A 24758-nucleotide genomic window follows, 5' to 3' on the forward strand; every position below is an offset into this window, starting at 1 on the left:
CTACGCAGTGCTACTGTTGCTTTCGCTGCGCCTCGTATTTGTCCAATGGGCTAATGACCGGATGCTGTATCATCGATGTTGTTGTTGTTCTACTACTGTTGCTATGAAACATAAAAGTTTTTGTTTTTGTTGTAGTGGGGGAATTTCACTTAACGGCAGCCCAATACTGATTTATATTGTTGTTTTTATCCCGACAAACAACATTTACTTCCTTAACTTCCATTCCACCAAATTGTAACGGTTTAAAGTTTGAAATTTAAACTCACATGGGCTTTAAAATGCAACACTGCACTGCGCGTTTGCCTCTTAACACGCAAATTAAAAACTTCGAGACACTGCAACAACATCCGAAACAGCCATACATCAATTACACCAGCGATAAATTGAGCAACAGCGGTGGCAGCAACCAACCGCAGCGCACGAATGCAATCGGCAGTCAGTCAGTGTTTCGCGTGTGATTGTTAGCGCAACATTTTCATGATGTATGAGTTTTTGTTGGCATTTTTCGTTTTTGATTCACACTTCTTCGTTTATTTTTATTTATTTATTTTTCTTATTTATTTGTTAGTTTACCAACTTCTTTGAATTTCTGCACATTGCTTTAGCTTTTCGGTTTCACTGCTCGTAGAGTTTTTCGTTCCTTGACAAGTTAGCTTTTGAATTTCGTCCAGAACACAGGGGCAATGCACAAATGGATTTAAGCTGCAAGTCACGCACGCTACAACACTGCCAGCAAGCGAGCGAATTGTGCAACACACGAGCGTTACAAAGCCGCAAGTGAATTCCTCAAATGTATGCTCCTTAATCATTAACTAAGTACATAACCATGCAAGTATTTTACAAGAATTACTTCAAATTGCACACGAAGACATTGTGTATAATTTCCAAAAAAAAAGAATTCCGATCGAATCGCAAAAATTTCCGTGCGATTACTACAAATACTGTTAATTAACCGCAAACAGTCATCGACCAGCAAAAACCAAAGCCGTTTTACCACACGTCCACGCACGGCATACACGTTCGCTTACATAGAGAGCAAAAATACAACTGAATCCTCCAACCAAAAGCACGCAATCGGCAAGAAAAGACGAGTGCAAGCATTGGCCGCACGACAGGATGTCAACATGCCGAGGATGCTTTGAACGATTTGTGGATATCTCACTTCAGCATTTGGCTGTGGTGAGTATGCTGAAACGATGTCACCCGAAGCAGTTTTGGCCACCAACCCTCGGCTGCGAGCGCGTGCATTTGAGCTAAATGCTTCTTGTGTTAAATCACTGAGCTAAGCTGTTCAAATGAGTTAATAGTGCTGTATCTCATCTGGTTATATATAAAGTGGGTTGCTGCGATTTACAAAGGTTCGGTGATTGAGTGAGTGGAAATTATTTGAGCAAGTGAGTAAACCGTACCCAACTAGTTGTTATTGCTGGTTGAGTGCTCGAGCGCAATGCATTCAACTCTGTTTACAATAATATTTGAGTGAGTACAGTTATTGAGTTATTGGGCACGGTTGAGCGTATTAGAGATTCTATACCGGCTTTTTCTATAATTATTGTTGTAATGAAGATTAAGAGAATGGAAGCTAATTTCCAACAGGTGGTCGTCGTTGAGTGAGCTTGTTTGAGAGCTGAGTCGAAACATAAAACACTTTGTCAATTTTCTGTTGTTCCACTACGAATAAATTATTCTCATGCCATTAAAAATGTGAAAACATTGTCAAACTGGTTCAGGAAAATATACGTTAAACTGGAGAAGTTGCACAAATAAAAACAACAAATATTGGAATATGAATAACTTCGAAGAATATATTGGTCTCAACGAATTCAGTATTGAGGTTTGGCGTATGTTAATTGCAGAATTTCTCGGCACCTTCCTCTACGTGTTCATTGGCGTCATTAGCACGATCTCATTATCGCAGAACCTGATGACATCTGTGGTACCGGTTGCCTTCGCATTTGGACTGGCATTGTCAAGTATATCGCATGTGGTGAATCGGGCTAGTGGTGCTCACCTGAATCCCGCTGTAAGCATAGGTCGGCTGGTCGTCGGTCAAATGAAGTTGCTGAGATGTTTGTGCTACATACTAGTGCAGTGTGCCGGTGCGTGTTTGGCGGCATTTTTGGTGGACAAAATTTCCATGGGACCTTCGCTTGCCATAAGGCACGGTGTAACACGTCCACTTTATGTGGGAGTTTGGGAAGCTTTGGTTATTGAAATTGTCATTACATTCCTCATGGTTCTGGTGTACAAATCAATGGCAGATCCTACACGCGATGACTTGCATTTATCCGGGCCATTAGTTGTGGGTCTGTCGGTTACAGCAGGTCATCTTGTAGGCTACTTGTGTTCAACATCAAGCATGAATCCAGCGCGTTCTTTTGGGCCCGCACTTGTAAATGGCAACTTCGAGGATCACTGGATCTATTGGGTGGGACCGATTTCGGGTGGTATCATCGCTTCAGTTTGTTATCACTTTTGTATACAGGATCGTGAAGCGCTCAGAAGAAGACGCTCCAGAAGAAGTAGTGCAAGGAGAAAGAGCGTTCCGAAAGCATAAAGAATATAAAAGAGCTTGAACTATAGATTATTCGTATGAAATGCAATAAATGTAGAAAAATGAAATATTTACATTACATATGTATGTAAATTTTTTAGTGTCAGATGCATAATTGCTACTTAAATCATATCCAAAATATAAACTCATGTAGGATTTATGCCTTTAATTTGGATTTCTGCTCAGTGAAGACTTTTTAGAGTGTTGATGATAAATGTCTGGAGTGGTCTGGAGAAAATCAAGAAGAGGACTTTTTTATTCTTAGATCTCAATAGCTTTTCTAGAGAGAAAGTGGTTAAGTTCTCTTGTCTCTCTCTATTTCGTACCGTTTTTTATTTCCAAATGTGCTGTTAAATAAATATATAATGAAACAGAGTTGCGTGTATAAAAAACATGATTTCCAATAATACCGCAAACGAGATGAATTTGGGAAACAATTACAAACCCTAGTTAGCTTTTGAAAAGCTTTAGTGCTCGATGCTCCCATGAAAACAAATTCAATTTTGAAATAAATAAAATAATATACTGAAGGCTAATATTTTGTCACTACTGCATTTTTTATCAAAACAACGAAATCTTGGAAGAAATGGGTTGGAGTGAGTTTTTTGGTACAAACGACTTTAATCGGAGGAGTGTGATACTATTGGCAACTGAATTCTTTGGCACTCTTGCCATCGTCTTTACTAGCATTCTGACAATGGCGCAACAATACGTGGATACCGAAGAACTGGAGAGAGCAGCACAAACTACTTCAAGTGGTGCTTCAATGGAACAAATATCATTCGGACTGGGTTTAGTGTTTGCCGCTGTGGCCCAGGCCCTCGGCCGACGTAGTGTTTGTCATTTCAACCCTGCTGTGACTCTGGCTTACCTCGTTGTCGGTGAACTGAGCTTAATTATGAGCTTCTTATTCATGGTTGTACAATGCTCTGCTTCTGCTATTGGAGTCTGTGTGGCACTGTTTCTACTACCGGCAAAGTTGAAAAATAAGCACTTGGGTGTGCCAAAGCATCCCGATGTGTCGGTGGTGGGCACGATTGTTATCGAAATGCTGTTGACGTTCATTTGGGTTTTTCTGGCGCGCAGTGCAGAGAGTCACAAATCGGTTGGCTTAAGAGATACCGCACCACTTGCCGTTGGTGCAACAATAATAGCGGCTTACTTAGCTGCTTATCGGCTGACTGGAGGCAGTATGAATCCAGCTCGTACTTTTGGACCAGCCTTGGTGTACATGGATTGGGAGGATCATTGGATATATTGGGTAGCACCATTTGCGGGTGGTTTATTGGCAGCTTTAACTTATGATTTAATTTTTAAGCCTGACGAGTTTAGTGTTGAATCCGAAGAGCAAATCGCCGAGGAATAACTTTTCCTTAGAAAGACAAGTTATCGTCTACACAAATCTATAGCTTTTATTCAGATAAGGGGGCTTCGGTATTCAAATACACTTTGTGAGTCAAAGCGTACTTTTCATTTAAAACTTTCTTAATAAATGCCAAAATCTTGTAAATATTTTCAAAAGAAAAGAAATAAATATCCAGCTATATTAAAACTACGAAAACATGTTTCCAGCGCTGGGTTCTAACGAATTGAGAAGCTATTTATTCCGGCGTCAACTGCTTTGTGAATTCTTCGGCACTTTTGTGCTAATGTTGGTGCGAAAGACGGTCAGTATGGTGGAGGATACACAGTGGGCTGTGACGAAAATTTCATTCGCTCTCGGCCTGACGGTTGCAGCCTTGACTAAGTTATTTGGGCGCATAAGTGGCTGCCACATCAACCCTGCGGTTTCGATCGCATTTTTCGTTGTCGGAGAGATGAGTACATTACGTCTATTTTTCTATGTAATCATGCAGTTCTTGGGTGCCATTTCGGCGGTTTGTACGCACAGTATATATGCGTTCGCCAATTCCAATGCAGGTCAGGAGCGTAGTGCTTTGGAAGACTGGCAAAAAATATTACTTGAACTCATACTGACCACTATGTTCATCATGCTGTTTCGAACGATGTCGGACGCACTACACCGCAGTCAGCGGAGCTCCGTGTCCATGGCCATAGGTTTTGCATACACGGCATGTCTTTTGAGTGGCACCACCATATCGGAGGTGGCCTTGAATCCGCTAATGCACTTCGCTTCTGGGCCGAATATATTTGCTGCCGATTTCACACCGGCCATTGGATCTACTTTGGGTGGCATTATTGGAGCACTGACTTATGAGGCCTTATATATGCCATATAGACATGAACCGCGCACATCGAGCCTTTTCGATTGGCTACATAAAACTCCATCGGATGCCAAAAAAACAGGTCGTTAATTTTGCGTTTTGTTATATATACTGGAATTAATTTGTTCTCATTTAATAAAGCGGGTTTATAGTAGACATCAGTTTGATTTTGTTTTATGTTTTTGGTGGTTGGTACCTATATATATATATATTTAAGGTAACTATATCAAAGAAAAAAGATGAGGACAAATAACACCAAGCTGAGTTGAAGTTCGCAAAATATGGTTTATTTTTCAATCACACTGTTTTGACCGAATCGGTTTAGGTTATTGCCTTCCCTTAATAAAAACGGCAATTTGTATGGCGCATACCGAAATAACGCGACGGCGACGCTAAGCAGTTGAAAAATTATATTTTGACAGCGTGTTAAGAAGTTAATTTCTCTATACAATAATCTCTATACAATCGCATCGACGTTAACGCTGAGCGGTAAAAAGCGTTTCGCCAACGCTTTTATGTAGGGAAGCCAGTTATTCGATAAACGCGTCTGTTGCGGAGAACTCCCGAACAGCAGTAATATATCAAGGCGGCTAGGCATGCGCCGGTAATCGAACCTATCCAGTAACAGTAGTGATAATCCCACTCATTGACAATAATGGATGCACTCAAGGACCGCACAGGATTAACGCCGCCACCGGTTAGTAGAAGAGCGATTAAGTAGGAGCACAATACAGTGAAACCAATAGTAAATGAGCCATTGCCAAATGCATCTTCATTTCGCCGTTCCATAGCTACGATTGCGACGATTATCCAAATGAATGCTGCTAAACATTCGACGATGCAGAGTTCCAACAGCGAGCTACTCATCGATGCCCTTAAAGGACGATTGTCCTGATACATCTCCTTATCAATCACCGATAAAATAACTGCAGTTGCCGCCAATCCACCGAGCGTTTGAGCAATTACATATCCAATAAAACAGAGCAAACTCATGCCGCACACTAAGAACATACCAAGACTCACAGTTGGGCTAATGTGTGCACCGCTAATAGGCCCAAGCGAGTGCGACACTGAAAATGCGGTACAACCCAAAGCGAATGCCACTTGCACAGGCGAGGCATAAGGCCACTCCGTATCGCTCGGTTTGAACAAGGTGCACAAGATGCCGATTAAGACGAAGAAGAAGGTACCTAGGAATTCTGCAAACAGGGCCCGTATAAAATCCACATTCCAGTCGGAGGCACCAAAAAAACGTTCCCAATTCATCATTGCCGCTTGCGATATGTATGGCTCTCAGTTAAATGTATGATATTTGTTGAAAAGCAATTATTTGAAAACGTTTGTAAATATCGTTAGGGAAATCGGAAAATGTTCGAATATTCGATCCCTCAATGTGTTCTGTTTTTTCTTCGCTGTCAGACAAAACCGAAAAAACGTGAAAGCAAATTAAATGATGCCAGGACTTTTTAATTTTTTATTTAAGGTCGTAAGAAGAGTTGTATTTTGAAAAAATAGTGCTCTAAATGAGCTCTACAAATGCTTCCATGTGGTTCAGCACATTGTAAAAGGTGAACTGTATATATCTGAGATCCTTTATACTTAAAATCAATACGTAATAGCCAAATTATTCATATGGTGACTATTTCCAAATCAAAAATCAAATATGTACTATATATCCTACCTGCCTGGTAGCCTCCAATTGTATTGCTTACAAACAGGGTGTGTACTGCTGCTGGAATTTTTGTTTCTATTTGGCTCATATGTTATTGTGTGCGGCTACATTCGACTAAATATTTGAACTTATTGCATTTTTTTTCGAGTTATGTTAAGTGGCTTCAAGTCCATGAACGGGAAAGTATTCCTGTTTTTGCTTGTGCGTGCATAATAGCCCGAGTACGTTGAAGTGGAAATTGTCATAGTTTTCTCGCTTAGCAATTAAGCAATATGAGGCGAATGAGTGCTCTTGTATTTACACAAATACCAGATACTTTACCGATAATGAATTGTATATTGAAGATAAATATTTAGGTCAATTACTTTGGCTAGAAATATACAGCATATGTGCTCTTGCATATTTAAGCAGTTATTTACTATTTTATGGAGGGTTGACCGTCGTACGCAGTAAAAATGGAAAATCGGTAATTTCACGAATGAATAATTACATACATATCTATTATCTAGTATATTGATTGCATGCAATATATTCATGAGTGTTATCCAATTGAATGTTCCTCTGAATCACAGCATGAATGCTTTAAGCACGTTTTATAGCTTTAAAGCTACATGGCAGGTTAGAATTTGTGGTTTTTCTCCTCACATGTCTGCCTACCTTCATGTAGCGAGTAGCCAAGTTGTGGTTAATGTGGAAATATCTAACGGTATATAATATACTGTGCCAATTCGTGTGCTATTGGCAGAAATAGAACTATCAAATGGGCTCATTAACCTCGTGTACTAATTTCCTTCGCAAATGTCCGGCGAATTATTTTTATTGCCAACGCCAATGGCATGTAATCGTAGTCGCTCGTTTGCTTGCCGATTTCAGTGTTAAGCATCTAATCGGCGAATACACCTGCATGTTCGCAATGCTTTTCCTACAAACTTCCAATTGGCCATGTTAAAGTGACCACTATACTTCCGTTTCTGCGTTTAAGCTGTGGTCAGTTGTTGTTGCTCTGTCTTAAATAAGTACACATTACCTACTTTTCTTTTCTTATCTGCTGCCATTTGCTCGATTTCGGGAAGTTGTTGGACAAAGAGTACATTAATTTTACGACTTTATTTGATGGCTATGCATGGTATTGCCAAAACAGTAAACATAACGGTTGGCATACAGACATATAAATAGTTGAGCATGTGAGTGCATTAAAATATGGCAAGTTATTTCGGCAAAGTTCTTTTGAATATGTATATATAGATATATGCAAAGGTGTGGACGATAACTATTGACCTTTTTTTTCAAAACGGCAAATACTTACGATATAGCTTGGCTTTGTTCTTTAAGTTTCTTAACTAAGTTCATAGCAATTTACTTATCTATATTGCTGAGACTGATCTGCAAAGTATTAAGCTTAATTAAAGCAATCGTTAAGCAATCGCTTGCCAAATATGCAACTTATGGATATTGATCTATTATTATTTATTTCTTGCCAAAAATATAGCATTCACTGTAACTTTATTGTATTAAAGCATATTTTTTAAAATAAATTATACTCATCGTACAATACTTAATTCCTTTATTTCGAACGATCAAAGTATTTTGCAGAGGCAATAAAAAGTGCTCCAACGCAGCACGCCCACGGCTCTGCTGTAATTCCATTTACGAATGTAAATAAAGAACTTAAAAAATTGTGTAATCTTTTTAATAGATATTGTTAATGCATTCATTTCCGTTACCAGAAAATCCCCAAACTTACTGTATGTATACTCGATGCCGGCCTCCGCTTCACTGGAACTTTATAGAATATACGCTTCCGCTCTATGCGACACATCCGCTTAAAAATGAATTTATAGTCTTTTCATTCGCATTGCCAATGCAAATTTCGGTCTGTGCATATGTAGCTCCATATTACATATGCTATATACACGTACATACATTCCGATGTGCGCACGTATGTTGAACCGACTGCACACAGTGCGCGGGCTTGTGTGCGTGCAACAAAGGATGAAAACAAAAAAGCGTGAAAGCTTTGAGCAGCCATTTGTTAGAATAACAAATTTCCACTTCCGCAACAATCAAAATTTCGCATAAAAAATTATTTGCAATTCCTTTCGCGGTAGTTTTTTTGTCGGCGTAAATACAAACGAATTCTAAAAAGCAAATTGCCTGCAACGAGTTGAATTCATGCCATAATAAATGCAATTGAACTGCAGTGCATAGCTGCCAGCAATGTGAGAACTAAAAAAGAGTAAAAAATAAAACAAAATGCAAAAATGAAAAAGGAAAAAAAGAGAAAAAAAGTGGTGGAGAATTAAAAAACTCATTAGCAGTGTGAGTTGCTAAACGGATGCGGAAACACACCCCACCCACTAACTGCCGTGGGTGCGTCGATGCATTTAGAATTGCAAGAACCCTTTTTGCTCCTTTTTAAAACATAATACATACATACATGTATACATATGTATATACATACATAGAGTATGAGTGCGAATATTGCGAGCGCATACATATTCATGACTCGAACATTTGCACGCAAGGTCGTTGCTAAACTTGTTGGGCAAAAAATAAGAGGTCAAAAAGCAGACGTGCCGCAAAATAGAATGCGAATTTGAATGCAATTCGTGGCAAAATTCAAGCGTCAACAACCGCGCAACACAACCAAAATACCAATAGTACCGCAACTGTGACTCGGCGAGAAGCGTTGTAAAAATGGTCAAAAAAAGTAACACAAAAACAACCACAACATAGGGCAACAAAACATAGCAACATCGCAGCATACAACAACAACAAAAGTAGTTTTTCCTCTCCGAAGTGCGGCAATACTAGCGAATGCCTAATAAAACATCAGCAAAACTAATAAAATGAAATATTTAACAGAACGCACAAAGTAAACACAATAAAAACAACAAGGAACAAATACATTGAAATCCACTTTTGTGGAAACAACAATAAAAGTTTTTCGAATGTGCTCTGCACAGTGGTATGTAGCGTTGCCACTCTCAAACAAGCAAATACAAAATATTAAAAAATCCAACAAACTCATGTACAACCATGCACTATACGCCTCCAAATATGCGAAAATGCTCATATTCATGGCTGTTGTTGTGCGGAGGAATGCGCGCTGGTGCATGCGAGTACGCATTTTGAATATCCAAAATACATTGCGGTATTAGATTTTACTCACAGGCATGCATTTTGGAGCTGCAACGGAGAGACAAGTGGGTGTGGCGCTGATTTCGGCTTGATAATACTTTTTAGAGCTACTACTGATATATGTAAAATCCGTTAAATTTTTCTTAGACGGGACTTGGGATGTGTATTTACATTGATCCTATAAGATGTATTTTTCTCTGAATACAGTAATGTTGTATGGGTGTTCCTTAAAGGGAAACATACTTACTCTGAAATACAGTACCTTGCTTAGGTATTAATATTCGACAAATCGCCCTGACCTACTACAAATCAGCAAACAAAGTGAGATCCGAGAAATATGTGTCTTGATCTTGCAAAGAACATTCCAGAATTATGTTTTTAGATGATTCCACTTCGTCCTCCTCCAGACAACTTCTACAGTTAGCATACACTAAGATGTTTGGCCTAATAGAGTAGATCCTGATGGGCCAGCCAGAACCGCTAAGACTAAGGAGAGGTGAACTCTGCTAAGGGCGGAGAGCTCCGTATATCACTTTACGCAAGGGACTGGCGACTGCGCAAGTGCTAGTGACTGATAGGATAATGGCGCTCCTATATGATCCCATGATACTGTTAGAGAAAAAGACGTATCTAACTTTGTTAGCTCATCAGACGTACAGCTTTACGCGATTCCGCTGAGGATACGGTATATCCGAAAATAGTTTGTAAGAATATGTCATGTTTTTTGGACTTCTTTGGAGTCTTGACTCGTAATCAGTTCCCTTAGCTTGTCGCTTTCGTTACTTATATGACCTGTACGATATTCTGCAGGCTGGGTAATGCTATCGCCTTCTAATAAAAAAGGATAGTTCTAGCTGCAGACTGTAGTTTTCTTAAATTCAATTAACGCGCTCTTCTTGCATTTGTGATTGTCGCATGTTGTTGTTGCATATTGCCTTCGCTCACTTGCAGTCTCAACCTTTGTCGCACAGCCCCTTTTCCGCAATTGCCTAAACATAAATTGAAATTTGCTTTGTCTTCATAGTTTTCTGAATGACAGAGTGGTTGAGGCTTAAAACAAAGACACGTTCATGCAGCACTTTCGGGAATCCCCCACAAATTTATTGTACAAAAAAATGAAAAACCGAAAACTTGGCCAACGATTTTTCAACTGCCATTTGCATTCAGCATTTCCATTAACTGCACTCAAATCCATTTTCGCTGCGGCGGCAGAAAGCACAAATTTGAAAGTAGTTTTGCCAACAATGCGCAAAGATGAAACCAAAAGAAGAAGCAAAAAAAAAGAAAAACAACAACGAAAAATTGAAAGCAAAAGAAGGCTTAAGCCCGAAAATGAGGAAAGATCACAAGCAAAAGTAAGAGTAAAAGTAAAAGTGCGAAAACGACTGACAAAAATGTCGCTTGTCGGCCAGAATAAGCAATAAAACTTTATGAAGTAGTCTTTGCAACGACCAGTTGCAACTGCAACAGTGAAGTGGCCAGAACTCCGGATGAACAGCTGCTGAAGCTTACAAAGCATTTCAGAATGCAGAGAGCTGACTGAGCTGATAGATATACATATATATTTGCATTAGTGCGTTGAATATGAGAGTTGGAAATAAATTTGTCAGCGGAAAGCTAACGCTTGTTCATGTTTCCGGCTTGGTATCTCTTGGCTTCAACACAACTCTTCGCAAGTTGTCCCACAAAAGTTTATCAATTACCAAATCTAATGGCCACGAGTTGACATTTTATTTAACATATACATATATATTACATTTAAATCTTTATTTGTACATATATTATTCGCTTAATTAGAGCAAGGAATTTCTTTTTAAATATGCTTCTTATAATAGGATATAAGAGGATCCAGTCTTGAACTTTGGGTCTCTATCCAGTATTCGCTACCATATCTTCGAGGAAATAACTGAAAGAAAATAAGAAACTATATTCATTATATTTAATACTAATTAAATATGAATAATTAGAAGATTAATGTAACTGGTAAATACTATTTTGATATTTATTTATTTAAATTTGAAAAAATTCTAAACCTAGAGGGAATATTTTATGCAAGATTCATAGTCTTACAGAATACTAAAGAAGAACAAATTGATTTAAAACCTTTAAGTCTAAGACAGCCGTTTTGCTTTCTTAGCACAGCTTGCCACATAAACCCTAATAATATTTGTCCTAGGAGTTATTCCAACCAAACATGAAATTTAATAAAGATTTTCAGTGGCTTCAAAAATTAAATTCAAACTTTGTTACGCTTCCACTTGGAGAGAAGTGTGTTTGCATGTTTAAGGATGTGTCCGTAAGGCACTTGCCCACCCACCACTCACATTGTGCTTTTATTATATTTGCGAAATCGGTTTAAAACTTCAGGAACTACGCGGTGGAGGCGGTGACCAAAGTTTCGCTGCCTCTGCTTCTTGCTGTTTGTTGCTCTTGTGCTGTTAAAACAACGTACACTTTCGCCGGCGACAAGCGACAAGCGCCGCCTAACGAGCCAACAAGCGTACGTGCTCACGCCTACGACGACAAACCGGGAAACCGGGCGACTGGCAACTGGCAATGGACAATGAAGAGAGCGTAAATTTGCTAAACTGCTGAAAAAGTTGTTTGCCTTACAAATTGTTGCTTCCACAAAGTGTTCCGCTAAATGCTTTCCACCTCGCGCCAATTTACACACCGCCAGTTAGGTACATACCCTGGGTATGTGCATGGCTGTGTACATACTCGTAAGTAGATGGGTATGCATGGAAGCTGCAGCACTGCATGTCTATTATTTGGGCTAACAAGTAATGTCCGCCGCAAATTTGGCAGCTGAGATAACAACGCTCACGGATAGTGGTGACGACAAACACGGAATGCAAAGACTAAATCTGCAGCCGAGCGCAACGCTGCTCAGCGAAGCATAGTAGCATATTTCTTGGCGCATTGGCAGGTATAAACTTGCGGACAAAAGTCACACAGTGTCGGCTGTTGGTGTACGCCGGTGAGTGGGTGGTGGATGTGTTGGCTGGAGACGACGAGTCGTAAAACGTTTCGCAGATAATTCACAAACAATCAGCGCCAGAAAAAAACAGTTACTAACTTAATTCCCGATTAGCAGATACAAAGGATCAGCCAGCAGCACTGGTTAATAGCTATGCGGCGTACGCTGAGCCGTCAAGTGGGCAAAAACAATTTGGAACACGCAGCTACAGAAAATATGTAGATGGTGAGAAGGTTCTTAGACGTCTTTGTGTGGACGGTCGTTTAATATTTCCTCCTAGTTTAGTGTTCTTTCTTCAACCGCCAAGCTAATTATGTCTTACGGCTATGCATAGCACGTAATAACGGTGAATGATACATACATATATGTTGCCGGACTGAAAGTATATGAGATTAGATCTATATCTCGCTGGACTTCCATTAGGAATGTGTAGTCAATATACGGAGAATGAAATGAGTCAACAAACTTAGTGGAGAACAGCAACACACCATTTTGGTTTTTAATACAATAATCGACCACGTGAAGTAGGCATATGGCTGAGCAAATCGGGATGAAATTACTTCGTGACTTGTGCGGACTTATTGAACGCCCGAGTTGAACTCGCAAGTTTTGCTACTGCAAAATCTATTATAACAGCTCTAAGCTGACTATTTGGAGACTTTTCGAAAACACTGAAACTGTGGAAGACTTGATTTGTATACCCCAGAAGCCGTTAGAATAAATGAGAGCACCATTAAAGAAATGAGGTCTCCATATTTCCGTCCGTTTTGCATATCATGTGTCAATAGATTTATGTCAAGGTACCGAGTCTAAATGTGAGTACAAATAGTAACCGTACTTTTCTCATTATGTTTTGCATACACTCAGTTTTATTGGCGTATAAACAAGAGGGACCGCCGCACAACGACCAACAATGATTGCCGCGAGCTCGTGACCATTCCATTACAATTTTTATTAAACGCACATTTATTGCATTCGCAGTGTCCTGGTGACCAAAGCTTATGTCCGTCTGTATGGCACACACGATCATTGGTGCACGAGTCATTACATCGAGGGGATTTTGTTATGCAAACGTCACCGCAGATTTGATTGTCATATTCGCCAGCGCTGTCAGCTGCGTCGGTGGCGCCGGCGTCTGCCATTACCTTGCTTGCTTGCAATCTGACTTGAATGTGGTTTTTATTTTTCCCTCTAATCATTGATAGTTGTTATTTTTATTGTTATCGTTTCTGCGGTCTCAGCAAATAAATCCAACCAGGCGCACAAATAGTTTGCTCTATTTGTCTAGCGTTGCTGCTGTGGCACTGCAGGGCCGACCATCCATCCGCGGTGTGCTGCGCAACGCGTGTGTTAAGGCTGCAACAAACGCTGCGCAGACAACTGAGCTCGACAAGCTAACAAAGGTGAGCGCAATGAATGAGCGGAAATCCGCCAGGACATGACCGGACCCGGCTCTGGCATTGGCTGTTGCTACATTCGTCCGCAGCAGTTAACTTTATGCGGGCAAAAGTGCCAGTGTGTGTTCAAAAGTTGTTCAAACACCGTCGTCCCGCGCATATGTGCCTCGGTAGGTGTGCGCTTGTTTGCATAGTTCTCCCACAAATCCGCGAACCTTATCTATCTGTACATCCGTGTTGATGTGTGGCTTTATTTGGTGCAAACAGCGACGGGAGTTGGCCACATCGATGTGATGGACAGCAAGTCAAGCGGTGATTGCAGTTAAGTAAGGCTATTTCTGTGCTGAGCTGGGTGATGGCAGAAAAAGTTAGACTGACATCGCTGTCTGTCCGAATGACGGTTGACGTGAGTGTTGGTGCACTTGTGCTCTCCAATTTGCTTATGGCTTGATTTAGTTTGCAATTTCGTTAGCGAAAACATTTTGCTTCTGTGGCATTTTGCGGAACACGTAACTTCTCTGAAAAAATTAACACATTCTCGTTGTTCCGTTGTTGGATTGCTTTCTATGATATTTGTATTGGAAACTAAAGGATGCTTTAGATTTTGCATGTCTCCGACAAGGTTTTCCATTTGTTGCTTGTAGTGGGTAGTTGAACCCATTTGAAATCAGTGATCTTCGCAGAATAGTTTACAATTACATTATTATCGGAAAATCATTGTTTATCGTTCTTTTCGAAGATCTAAGTTTGACCGCTTATATCATCTGTCATATAATTAATAATGGCGTTTCCAGTAAGCTAAATTTAAAATTTTGAAGGAGAATATTTCACTTTTAATTCTAACTTCGAAAAAAGGAGTGTATACTTTTTTACTTGGGACTCAACTTCCTGGAAAATTTTTATTTGATCCAATATCCAGGGAAAAAGTAGATTTTGCCTTATAGCTTTATTACTCTTTAAGGCCTAATAGACAATAGTTGACCTTGATTTCGCGTTACATGAGTAATGATTTCATCGAAGTCCAATCAACTGAAAATGTTTAGTCTATAATACGCTATACATCATTAATACAATAAATATATGTATACTATATATGTATGGTAATGCCTCAATGGCTAAGAAGATTTCAAGCACACTTGGCATCATTAAAAAACCATACTCCTCATTCACATGCACATTATGTGGGTGAAGGATAGTTTAACTTTGCTCTTAGCATTTATTGAAATGATAATTAGTAAGTATCATAATGATTATTGCGGTTGGCAGCAAAAAAGACTCGATGGCACTCCACAACTGGCTTTTAAATGAAGTTTTGCTTGTAGAAAATTGTTAGTTGAAGTGTTTGTGTGCGAAAAGGCGTGCGTTTAGCACACTATATGTGAGTGTAAGCGTGTGTGTGGGTGTGTGTAAGATCATACGCTGGAGTGTTTGCTTTGCTAATGCTGAATGCATTGAAGTGCTAGAGGGAATAGTGCATAACTTTAAGTGTGTGTGCTTTCATTTATCCTCCTCACATGTATGTTTGTTTGTATATTTGCAAGTATCTGTAGTAAGAACATGTGTGTGTGAGTGAATGGACTAGGCGGAGATGCATCATGGCACACACTTCTAGCAAAACACAGACGCTTCGGAGCGGTGCTGTGCGCTGCGGTGTTTGTGTCTCACTGTTGCACGTACGAGTATTTGTGCAACTGCTTCACTGTTTTATATTTCAAGTACGTCACGCTCAAAGTACCAAAGCGGAGCGTTGGTGGGGCATAGAAATGTTTGCACAAAAGCGACAATGAGCGCTGTTGTTGCAACATGGCTTGCTGGCTGTCCGCACTAGCCTCCAACCACCCCGTCGTGTGCGAGGGCACGAAGAGGTTTTTGCATGCAGTTGGATTTTAACGCAACGTATGTATGTGTGTATGGATGTGAATATGCAAACAAACATGTTTGTGCGTTTGAATTGCTGTAACTAGCGTAAGTGCTTTGCCAAACTACTTCTGGCCACGAGCACAAACAAAACGTTAATTTTTACGTTGCTCACGCAGTTAGAGTGGAGATACAAGCTTGGGATATGGGTAAGCGTCCATGAGGGTTGGACAAAATTTTTGCAATTAACAAAAACATTAAACGTTTCCTTTATCTATACTACTACAGTGGAACTTCCATAACTCGAACTTCTGTAACTCGAAGTTCTCCATAACTCGAACTCTTGAAGTGGCAATAGAAGACAACTTTCATACAAATTTTCTTCCACAAATCGAACTTTTCGAAAAGGGCATAATACAAAATTTAAAATTTTACCGAATTTTAAAATAGACTCTCTATATCGTACGGAGGCGAACAAAAAATATAATATTACAATTATGGATTGCATAAATCCTCTAACAAAGGCATGAGATATAGACGTCAAGAGCCAAACAATACCAAAATGCAACAAACAAAGTTACAGAAAACCTCTTTTATCGTATGTCCATAAAAATGTTTGCGAAATCAATAAATTAAACAATTATTTTTTAATGAAAATTCTATAACTCGAAGTCTCTCTAACTCGAAGTTTCTTTGTGGATTATGGCGATTCGAGTTAGAGAAGTTTCACTGTATTGTAAAGATAAAAGATTTGTATGTATGTTTGTAATGAAAAAACTCAAAAACTATTGTGCTGATTTCTAAAATTCTTTCACCATTGGAAAGCTACATTCACCCCGAGTAACATAGGCTATATTTATTGCTTGAATCTCAACTTTCTGGAAATAGTTCCCAGCTGAGGATGGGGAATCTTAATTTGAAACTGAAAATTGCAAGTGATTCCCGTAAGCCAGGAGTTTCATTTGCTTTCATGGATTTCTCTAAAAACACATTATTGCATCATTTATAAGAGAAAAACGTTTAGTGATATGTAAAATGAAAATTTCATATTACAAAAAATCCGGTATGTTACGATATGATATACTATATTTGAGTCTTTTAACGTGTATAGTAGCTTACAAACTTCATGAAATATGCACTTTGCTTTGCTATTGTACATTGTCCATCTTTTTTCATTCCATTGCAACAGCAGTGAATGTTTTTGTTTTTGAAAATAAGTTAAAGGTTAGGGTGTTGTCTCTAACACTTCCCTCCGTCATGAGCCATTGCCATATAAAAGCTGCATTGTCTCATTTGCGTTAGAAGGTGAAGCTTTTAAGCTTGCATAATAATAGTAATGACTATAAAGGGTTTACTACAATACTCATGTATTCACAAAATTTAATAATTTTGAATAGATTCCGCATTTCAAGTCAAACACATTGAACAATGCATATGCATTTATACACATTGTTTCTATTATAAAACTCAAGGATTTATAAAAGACGGCTATTAGATACGCTTAAGTGCAAACTTTTAGTAGTTGTTGGTATATCCTTTTATAGGAATGAGTATGTGTAGGTTAAGTACTTGCTAATGGCGGTTTAAGCACTTAAATTGTACTGGCTAATTATTGTTTTGTCAGGAAAATGCATTCACACATTGTGCTGAGGGCAAGAAAAACTAAAGAAATTGTTGAAGAGGGATAAACTGAATAAATAATTATAAGGTGAATGCTCTTTGTATAAAAGTTGTAATTGTTCTTCTGAAATTGTTTATGTTGGAATGTTTATCTATATAATATACAGAAAATATTTAAAATCGAGGTTTAAAAAATAGTTAAAAAAGTGTATCTTAGCAATTTTATTTCTAATGTTTATTTTTCTTACTCTTAGGACTATCAAGGGTCACTGAACTGTGTGGAATTGTAGAAAAATAGCAAAAATGTCAAAAATGCAAATTCGCGAATGCAAAATGCAATAGACAAACAGAAAAGAAAAGTAGTAACGCCTTAGCGACAGCAATTGATAGTCAGGAATAACAATAACAACGGCGCAACAACAATCTGAAACATGTGATTCAGTTGCAATGTCAAAAAGCATTTGCATGCCACTAGTGAAGCCCGCACACAAACACACACACCCAAGAGCGCCATGAACACTTTCGGCGCGCAAAGCTGCGAAATTCCCAATTGCCAACAGCAACAGTGACTTTAATAACACCACTGTGTATGCAGCATGCAAGTGTTTGTATTTGTATTTGTGTCTGTGTGAGTCTGTGCTCGCGCAGCGTGTAAGGAAAACAAACTGTTGCTCTGACACTTTTAACTCAACTGACACTGCAAGCAAGCAACACTGCTGCTTTCTGCTGTCGCCTGTCGCCTGTCATTTTTGTGTCATTCGCCCACAGAGCGATTTCATATTTGCATTTTAAAAATTTTACTGTGCATTTTGCTATTTGCATTCCCCATTTTGTGCATTTTGTTGTGTTTGTCTCCGCGTCGCTTATTTTCCCGCTGAGAACGCGAACGTTGGAAAGCTGTGCAACTGAGCAAGTCAAGTGATTTCATAATTCTGCATTTTATTGGTGAGTTTTTCATGAATTATTTGCATGCAATTTTGATTTCTTTACTTCGATCTTCTTACATATTGAAGAAAAAATGCAAAAAATTGCATAAAACGCAGCAAATTAGTAATGATTTGAGCGTTTCGTTGAATTAATTTTTAACTCGTTTAATTAAGTAACGAAGGGATTCTTCTGTAAATAATGACCTAAAACCTTTTAGACCTTCAGTTTTAGGATGGACTTTAAATGTACAATTTCTGTCAGGTTATTAGATAAAGATTTATATATCTTTCAGTGACAAATTATATTTATTATTCTTCTTCTTGACTGGCGTAGACAACGCGCCTCGCTTCCCTCCTTTTGGCAGTTTGGCGCTAATTGGTAATACCAAGTGAATGCAGGTCCTTCTCCTTCCATCGGAGTGGAGGTCTACCTCTTCCTCGGCTTCCACCAGCGGGTACTGCATCGAACACTTTCTGAACTAGAGCACTTTCGTCCATTCGAAAAACATGACCTAGCCAGCATAGCCGCTGTCTTTTTATTCGCTGGACTATGTCTATGTCGTCGAATAACACATGTAGCTCATCATTCCATCTTCTGCGGTATTCGTCGTTGCAAATGTTTAAGGGACCATAAATCTTCCTCAAAACCCTTCTCTCGAAAACTCCTAGTGCCGTCTCATCGGATGTCGACCTCGTAAAGTTATTTAAGAGATTCTGAGATCCACTCTCTAGTTCTATCTCTATAAGTTATGCTAACTGTTACTCCTATTTGTTAGTAGGTTTCTATAACCGAATGTCGCGCAACCACCGTAAGCTGCAACTTTAACGCTAACCGAAGCAAAACCGACAACCAATACGAACGCTTTCATATACTATTTTATGTAAATTTGTATGCACCACGGTTAGTCAGTGCTGTAGGTCACGTTTGTTAATTGTTAATTGGAATGCATTTTCGATATCATAAATAATGATTACATAAAAAATGCGCAGCATCTACTCACTGTTGCATGCAAATTGTGTCTTTCGGCGCTGTCGAAGTTCATGAAACCGAACTTTAAAAATTTAATTAACATTGTGGGAAATGTGTAATTATGAAAGTGGGAGCGCACACTTCCAACTTCAGCCCCCGCATCAGCGTACTGTTGGTTAAGTAGTATATTTTCGAGCGAATTTAATTATATTAAATTATCTGTGTTTTTGTAAACCGACACATAAACAACTGCGTACGTTTGTGGTAATGAGCTTGTGCTACCGATGATTGGGTCGAAGTACATGAAACTGTCATTGCCTTGGAAATGAAAACAAAAAATACGAAAGAGCGTGAAATAAATGAAATTTGTGCGCTCATAGCTTTTCGCTGCTATTAATTTTTACTGCAAACATATTAACACACGCGCCGGCATAATTGAAAATAGCATAATGTTGCTGTCGATCAGCTGAGTTGGCGGCCTGCAGGTAGTGGTGGTGGTGGTGTGGTGTGTGGGCGTGATGTGGGCGCGCAGTGTGTGGCTGGAGTTGACGGCCAAGGCACTCCGTGGCATTTCGACTGATTCAATGCGACCGCAATGCCTCGGCTCAAATGCGATTATGGCGGCGGCTTACATACCGACAGTAATTGCGGTTTATTGTGACGACAGCGACATGCTTTTGTGTAAACAATGGCAGACGTGTAAAAAATATGATTTACATATGTATTTATATGGAAATAAATAAACAGAGCCAGCTGTAAAATTGGCATCAACACACACACACACGCACACACACAGAGGTGGATATAACCATTAATTTTACATATTCAATTTTGCTGGCAATATTTATGCAATGAGATATTGGATACAAAATTTTAAAATTTCCACATTAATCATATTTACATGCTGACTCGCTGGCGATGTTGCTACTTTTTCACCGCGTAATCCTTGTGAAATGCTGCGTACACGAATTTATACACTCGCGCAGATTAAATTTCAATTTATGAGCTCTTCATTGCCCCCTAAAGGTGTGCACCCGCTGACCCGCTTGCCGCTGTGGCAGCAGCAGCAGTTGCATGTGTCAGTGGCCGTGTCATCACGCAGTAAATTACCTTTTCATTATTTAAACAATTAAAAGTAGTTTCAAATTAATTATAACTAACGCGCAGCTTGTCGACTGGCATAAACTTTGCGCCACATGGAAGGTGTTGCAAGTGTGTCATAATTTCGCAGAGAAACTTTTCGCCACGACACGAGAAAGCGAAAGTGTTGAGCTTACATAGTTGGCAGCACTTTAGATGCGTGTTTCCATATACAAATTTGCATTCGCACACTTCAATTTAACCACCTAACACTGGTGACTTGAGAGTGTTGCAGCGTTGCCACCTACTTGTTACAGCGTTGTCGCCTCCTAAAGAAACGAGAACCGACAAATACGAGTTCCTACTCATGTGTAGCTGTAAGTTTTCGCACCGTTAGGTTGAGTGCGTGTGTGCAAGTATGTGTCGCCTTGCGTGTGACTGTGTGCGATTGAGCGAATGTCAAACTTCTCACAAAACTTTACACGCTCTTAAGTATTTTTGTTAAACAAAACAAAAACAAAAATACAAACATATGTTAGTAGATGTGTGATGATGATCGTAACAACTTAAGCAAGTTTAGTACTTGTTGATATTCTTTATTTTGTCATACACACTAGTTTCTGTCATTGCAGTGAGATCGTGGCCATTTTCTTCCAAATTATTCTCTATAGAAGATTGTTCTTCTAATATTAGCACTACATTAGAAGAACAATGGTCTCTTTGATATATCAAAATTGAAAAAACAACTGTTTTAAACACATTCCTAAGGGAGGGGTCTGGGTTTCAGCGCAAAAAAAAAACTTTTTTTGTGATTTTTTAACTCAAATATCAATTAAGCAATTTTATTCAAACCAAACATTATTGAGCATAGTTTTGACTATGTTCCATAAATTTTTTTTGCAAAAATATTAAACCATTAGCCCGTGACAGAACTTTTCCTAGGACGTCTTGAAAAAAAAAACAATTTGCGGTGTTCACTGTAACTCGGCCAGAAATTATCTGAAAATGAAAAACCATACAGATGTTAAATTTTAAACAAATCTTCCCCCCAACTCTCTCTCTCTGATTATTATTTTTTTTTTTTAATTTTTGGCGGCCATCTAAAGTGTGAACCGTTATTTTCGACAAAAATTTCCGCAATTTTCAGGGTGGGGAAACACCCTTAATGTTAAAAAAAAAAATGTACTAAACGTAGGGGGGAGGTATTTTATGTGAAGAAAATGTGTTCCAAGTTTGAAATGAATCGGTCGAGTAGTTTTCAAATGGCAGTGAACACGGACTTCAAAAAAGTAGTTTTGAGAAAAACGCGTTTAAAGTTTAAACGCAATCCCAACCGCCCGTAGAGCGAGTTAGAGCGTTAAAGACCCCGAGATTAATTAAACAATAACTTCAATAATATTGCTTAGATCGGATTAAAATTTTGAGGACATATCCTTGAAATGTTAAACAATAAGATAAAACAAAAAATCGATTTTTCGAAAGTGAAAACCCTTTCCCCGCCCATAAGTCAAAATTATACAGGTACCTTCCAAAACACGGTGTCTCGTAAAGTATTTTAATATAGTACTTATTTTTTCTTGGACCGAGGCTAGGTTTTTTTATGTATGTATGAGAAGAAATGGTTTCTTCTAGCCAATTTTAAATTTTCAATATCATTTTCTATCTTCTAGCAAGTAATAAATGCCATTCCCTCACAAAATAACGGCGCAATTTAGAATGTTTTCCTTTTATATGTCATAAATACCGCCGCAAGCATTTTTCAGATCTATCATTGTAGTGAAATCACGCAGTTGCCATAATTTAATGCCATAATTTAATGAGAATTATATTGGGACATTGTTTACTATATTTCAAGGTAATGACTCCCACTTATGTTGTATATGAACTGTGTGCTATTTTCCCACTTTTCAGCATTTTTCAATTACAAAGATTTGCGTTGTTCCTTAAAGCAGGCATTTCAATCACGGTGAAAACAAGACACCCGAAAACATAACAAAGCCACAGGTGGTGTTTAATGCCAAAATAAACAGCACTCAGGTCTGACCTTCGTCGCCAGCAATTAGAGTCTGCGTGCCTGCATTGAAGCATCATTTGCTTTCTAGACAGCATCGCTTCGCAACTTAATTATCTCGCTTCGCTCCACTTCCGCGTTCTTGTGTTTGCTTTTAATTAAATTATTAAATGAAAGAAATGTAGCCGGAAAAATTGTGTTCTTAAATCAGACAATGCATAAGTAAAATTAAAATATTGAAGTGAAAGCCTTAAATATAAACAATTGTGGGCACAATGCGCGTTTTAACGTTGAATATCTGTGTCTTTACTGCCTCTTCTTCCTCCTTCCTTCCTTATTAATATATTTTTCTTTTTCATGACGTCGTTTTGGCTTCGCTTTCATTGCTTTTCTTTCTTGTTTCATTTTACATTAAAGCTCCGCAGTTTGTTATTAAATTGTTTTCGTTCTTATTTTGGTCGTTTTGGAAGACGTGTTAGACGCCCCATAAAAACAAATTTCGCAGACAGTGGTTCGCCGCACAACGCCTCCATTTTGTTGGCCAAAAAATAAATGTTATAGCTGCCATTACTGCTGCCATCAAATGAGAATATCTCTTGAAATAAAATATATCTTCAAAACGAAAGAGGCGTGGATTTTTAAAGAAATGTTTACTGACTTCTATACATTGTTATGGAAACTGGAGAATAATTTAAACATATTAAATAATATTTTTTGTTTTCTTTATTAAATTTTTTTGAAAGTCAGAAACACTTCCCGAGTCTCGACTTGGTTGCCGAGAGGCAACCCTAGATATATATATATATATATTTGGCGTAGGGACCGCCTCAAGCGATTATAGCCGAATCCACCAGAGCGCGCCACTCATCCTTCTTTTTGCTTTTTGACGCCAACTGGAAACACCAAGTGACGCCAGGTCAGTTTCCACTTGGTCTTTCCATCGGAGTGGAGGTCGTCCTATTACGCGGCCTCCTTCAGCGGATACTGCATCGAACACTTTCAGAGCTGGAATGTTTTCATCCATTCGTGCAACAGGACCTAGCCGCTGTCTTTTTATTCGCTGAACTATGTCAATGTCGTCGTATAAATCGTACAGCTCATCGTTCCATCGTCTGCGGTATTCGCCGTTGCCAATGTTAAGAGTACCATAAATCTTGCGCAGAACCTTTCTCTCGAAAACCCCAAGAGTCGTCTCATCAGATATTGCCATTGTTCAAACTTCAGCGCCGTACAACAGGATGGGAATAATAAGCAACTTATAGAGTTTGATTTTGGTTCGTCCAGAGAGGATCCTTAAAACGTTTGCATCGCTTAAAACGTGCAAAAGTGGGTTTTCTCTTCCGAGGCTCTGTTTGGTCTTTCATTCGGGAGGTTTTTTTATGTGGTGGGTCGCAAACCCTACGCACAACCGCAGAAGCGGGCTTCCCCTTCTCACTTTAGCTCGCCTACAAACGGATGTCTGTTGGCTACCCAGCGGATATTTGGTCTAAAACCGGAAATCGTGAGCTGCTTGAGTCATATACAAAAGAATCGTTCCCGGTCATGTCCAAGTGAATGGCAATCAGAAACTTTCCTCACTTGCGTGAACTTCTACATATGACCCCATCCCCCAAAGGATCTTGAAATTAATTCACTTAGAGCATTTTGCTTTCTGTACTGAGGTATCACAGAAAAAATAATTCCTTAAATATTTGAGATCTTCGACCATTTCGTATATGCGAATAAGTTTGGTAATTAATTGAGCAAAGAGTAGTCATAAAACACTTTAATTCATTAATGTTGCGGAAAAGCAGAAAGCGAAATGTTAAATCGTTGACCACAATCGGCGCTACTGCCTTCGTCGCTCTGCATTGCGTGCTTTTTATTTATCTTTGGTTAATTCTGGCGCAGCGAAAGTGGTGCAAAGACTCGGTGGAAACTTATGTTTCAAGGACGTTGATGATGCTTATTTTTCCAAATTTAAGTTTTTGTAACAGAATTTGGACTTGGAATTCGCAATTTATATATAATAGTTTTAAATAAATTCTGTTTCATTTTAAAATAGTTGAAAGAGTGCTCATATTTTTGAGAGTCTTTTTTAATAGACTGCTCTACATAAAATGTGTAATTTCTCGAAAAATACAACCGCTTGGTACATGAATAATAGGTACAATGTATGAACCATAATAAATCATCGTCAACATTTTGCTTTAAATTGCAGCAAAGCAAAACGGCAAGAGCAACATATGAAATTGCTGTCACATAAATGTCGGACAGACAACAGCAACACGCCCAAAGAGAGCAGGCGAACTACAGACAGACAAGAAAGGTGTTTTCCGACGAAGA

The 24758-nt window shown here is 38.8% G+C and overlaps 5 protein-coding genes across 6 annotated transcripts in view; 3 read left to right on the plus strand and 2 right to left on the minus strand.

The window, feature by feature from the left end:
• LOC105211511 (uncharacterized) overlaps window positions 1–1271 on the minus strand; it is a 98837-nt gene extending 97566 nt beyond the window's left edge. Inside the window, exon 1 of one of the 2 annotated variants that reach the window (XM_029039742.2) lies at window positions 851–1271. The gene's annotated coding sequence lies outside the window, so the exon portion shown is untranslated. The remainder of the gene's footprint in view (window positions 1–850) is intronic. The other variant, XM_054227347.1, reaches the window with a different exon arrangement.
• A 404-nt stretch (window positions 1272–1675) lies between these two features.
• LOC105211481 (aquaporin) lies at window positions 1676–2710 on the plus strand. The gene has a single exon (XM_011182906.3). It carries the CDS (start codon window positions 1787–1789, stop codon window positions 2555–2557), a length of 771 nt encoding a protein of 256 aa, XP_011181208.1. The 5' UTR covers window positions 1676–1786; the 3' UTR covers window positions 2558–2710.
• A 284-nt stretch (window positions 2711–2994) lies between these two features.
• On the plus strand, window positions 2995–3920 carry LOC105211482 (aquaporin). Its single transcript, XM_029039741.2, has one exon. The coding sequence runs from the start codon at window positions 3141–3143 to the stop codon at window positions 3918–3920; it is 780 nt and encodes a 259-aa protein (XP_028895574.1). The 5' UTR covers window positions 2995–3140.
• Window positions 3921–4104: 184 nt separating this feature from the next.
• Window positions 4105–4935, plus strand: LOC105211512 (aquaporin). The gene has a single exon (XM_011182962.3). The coding sequence runs from the start codon at window positions 4117–4119 to the stop codon at window positions 4867–4869; it is 753 nt and encodes a 250-aa protein (XP_011181264.1). The 5' UTR covers window positions 4105–4116; the 3' UTR covers window positions 4870–4935.
• Window positions 4936–5057: 122 nt separating this feature from the next.
• Window positions 5058–6253, minus strand: LOC105211513 (aquaporin-like). Its single transcript, XM_011182963.3, has one exon. It carries the CDS (start codon window positions 6046–6048, stop codon window positions 5293–5295), a length of 756 nt encoding a protein of 251 aa, XP_011181265.1. The 5' UTR covers window positions 6049–6253; the 3' UTR covers window positions 5058–5292.
• Between the last annotated feature and the right edge of the window lie 18505 nt (window positions 6254–24758).

This window comes from Zeugodacus cucurbitae, chromosome 3, assembly GCF_028554725.1.
Source record: "Zeugodacus cucurbitae isolate PBARC_wt_2022May chromosome 3, idZeuCucr1.2, whole genome shotgun sequence".
NCBI lineage: Eukaryota > Metazoa > Arthropoda > Insecta > Diptera > Tephritidae > Zeugodacus > Zeugodacus cucurbitae.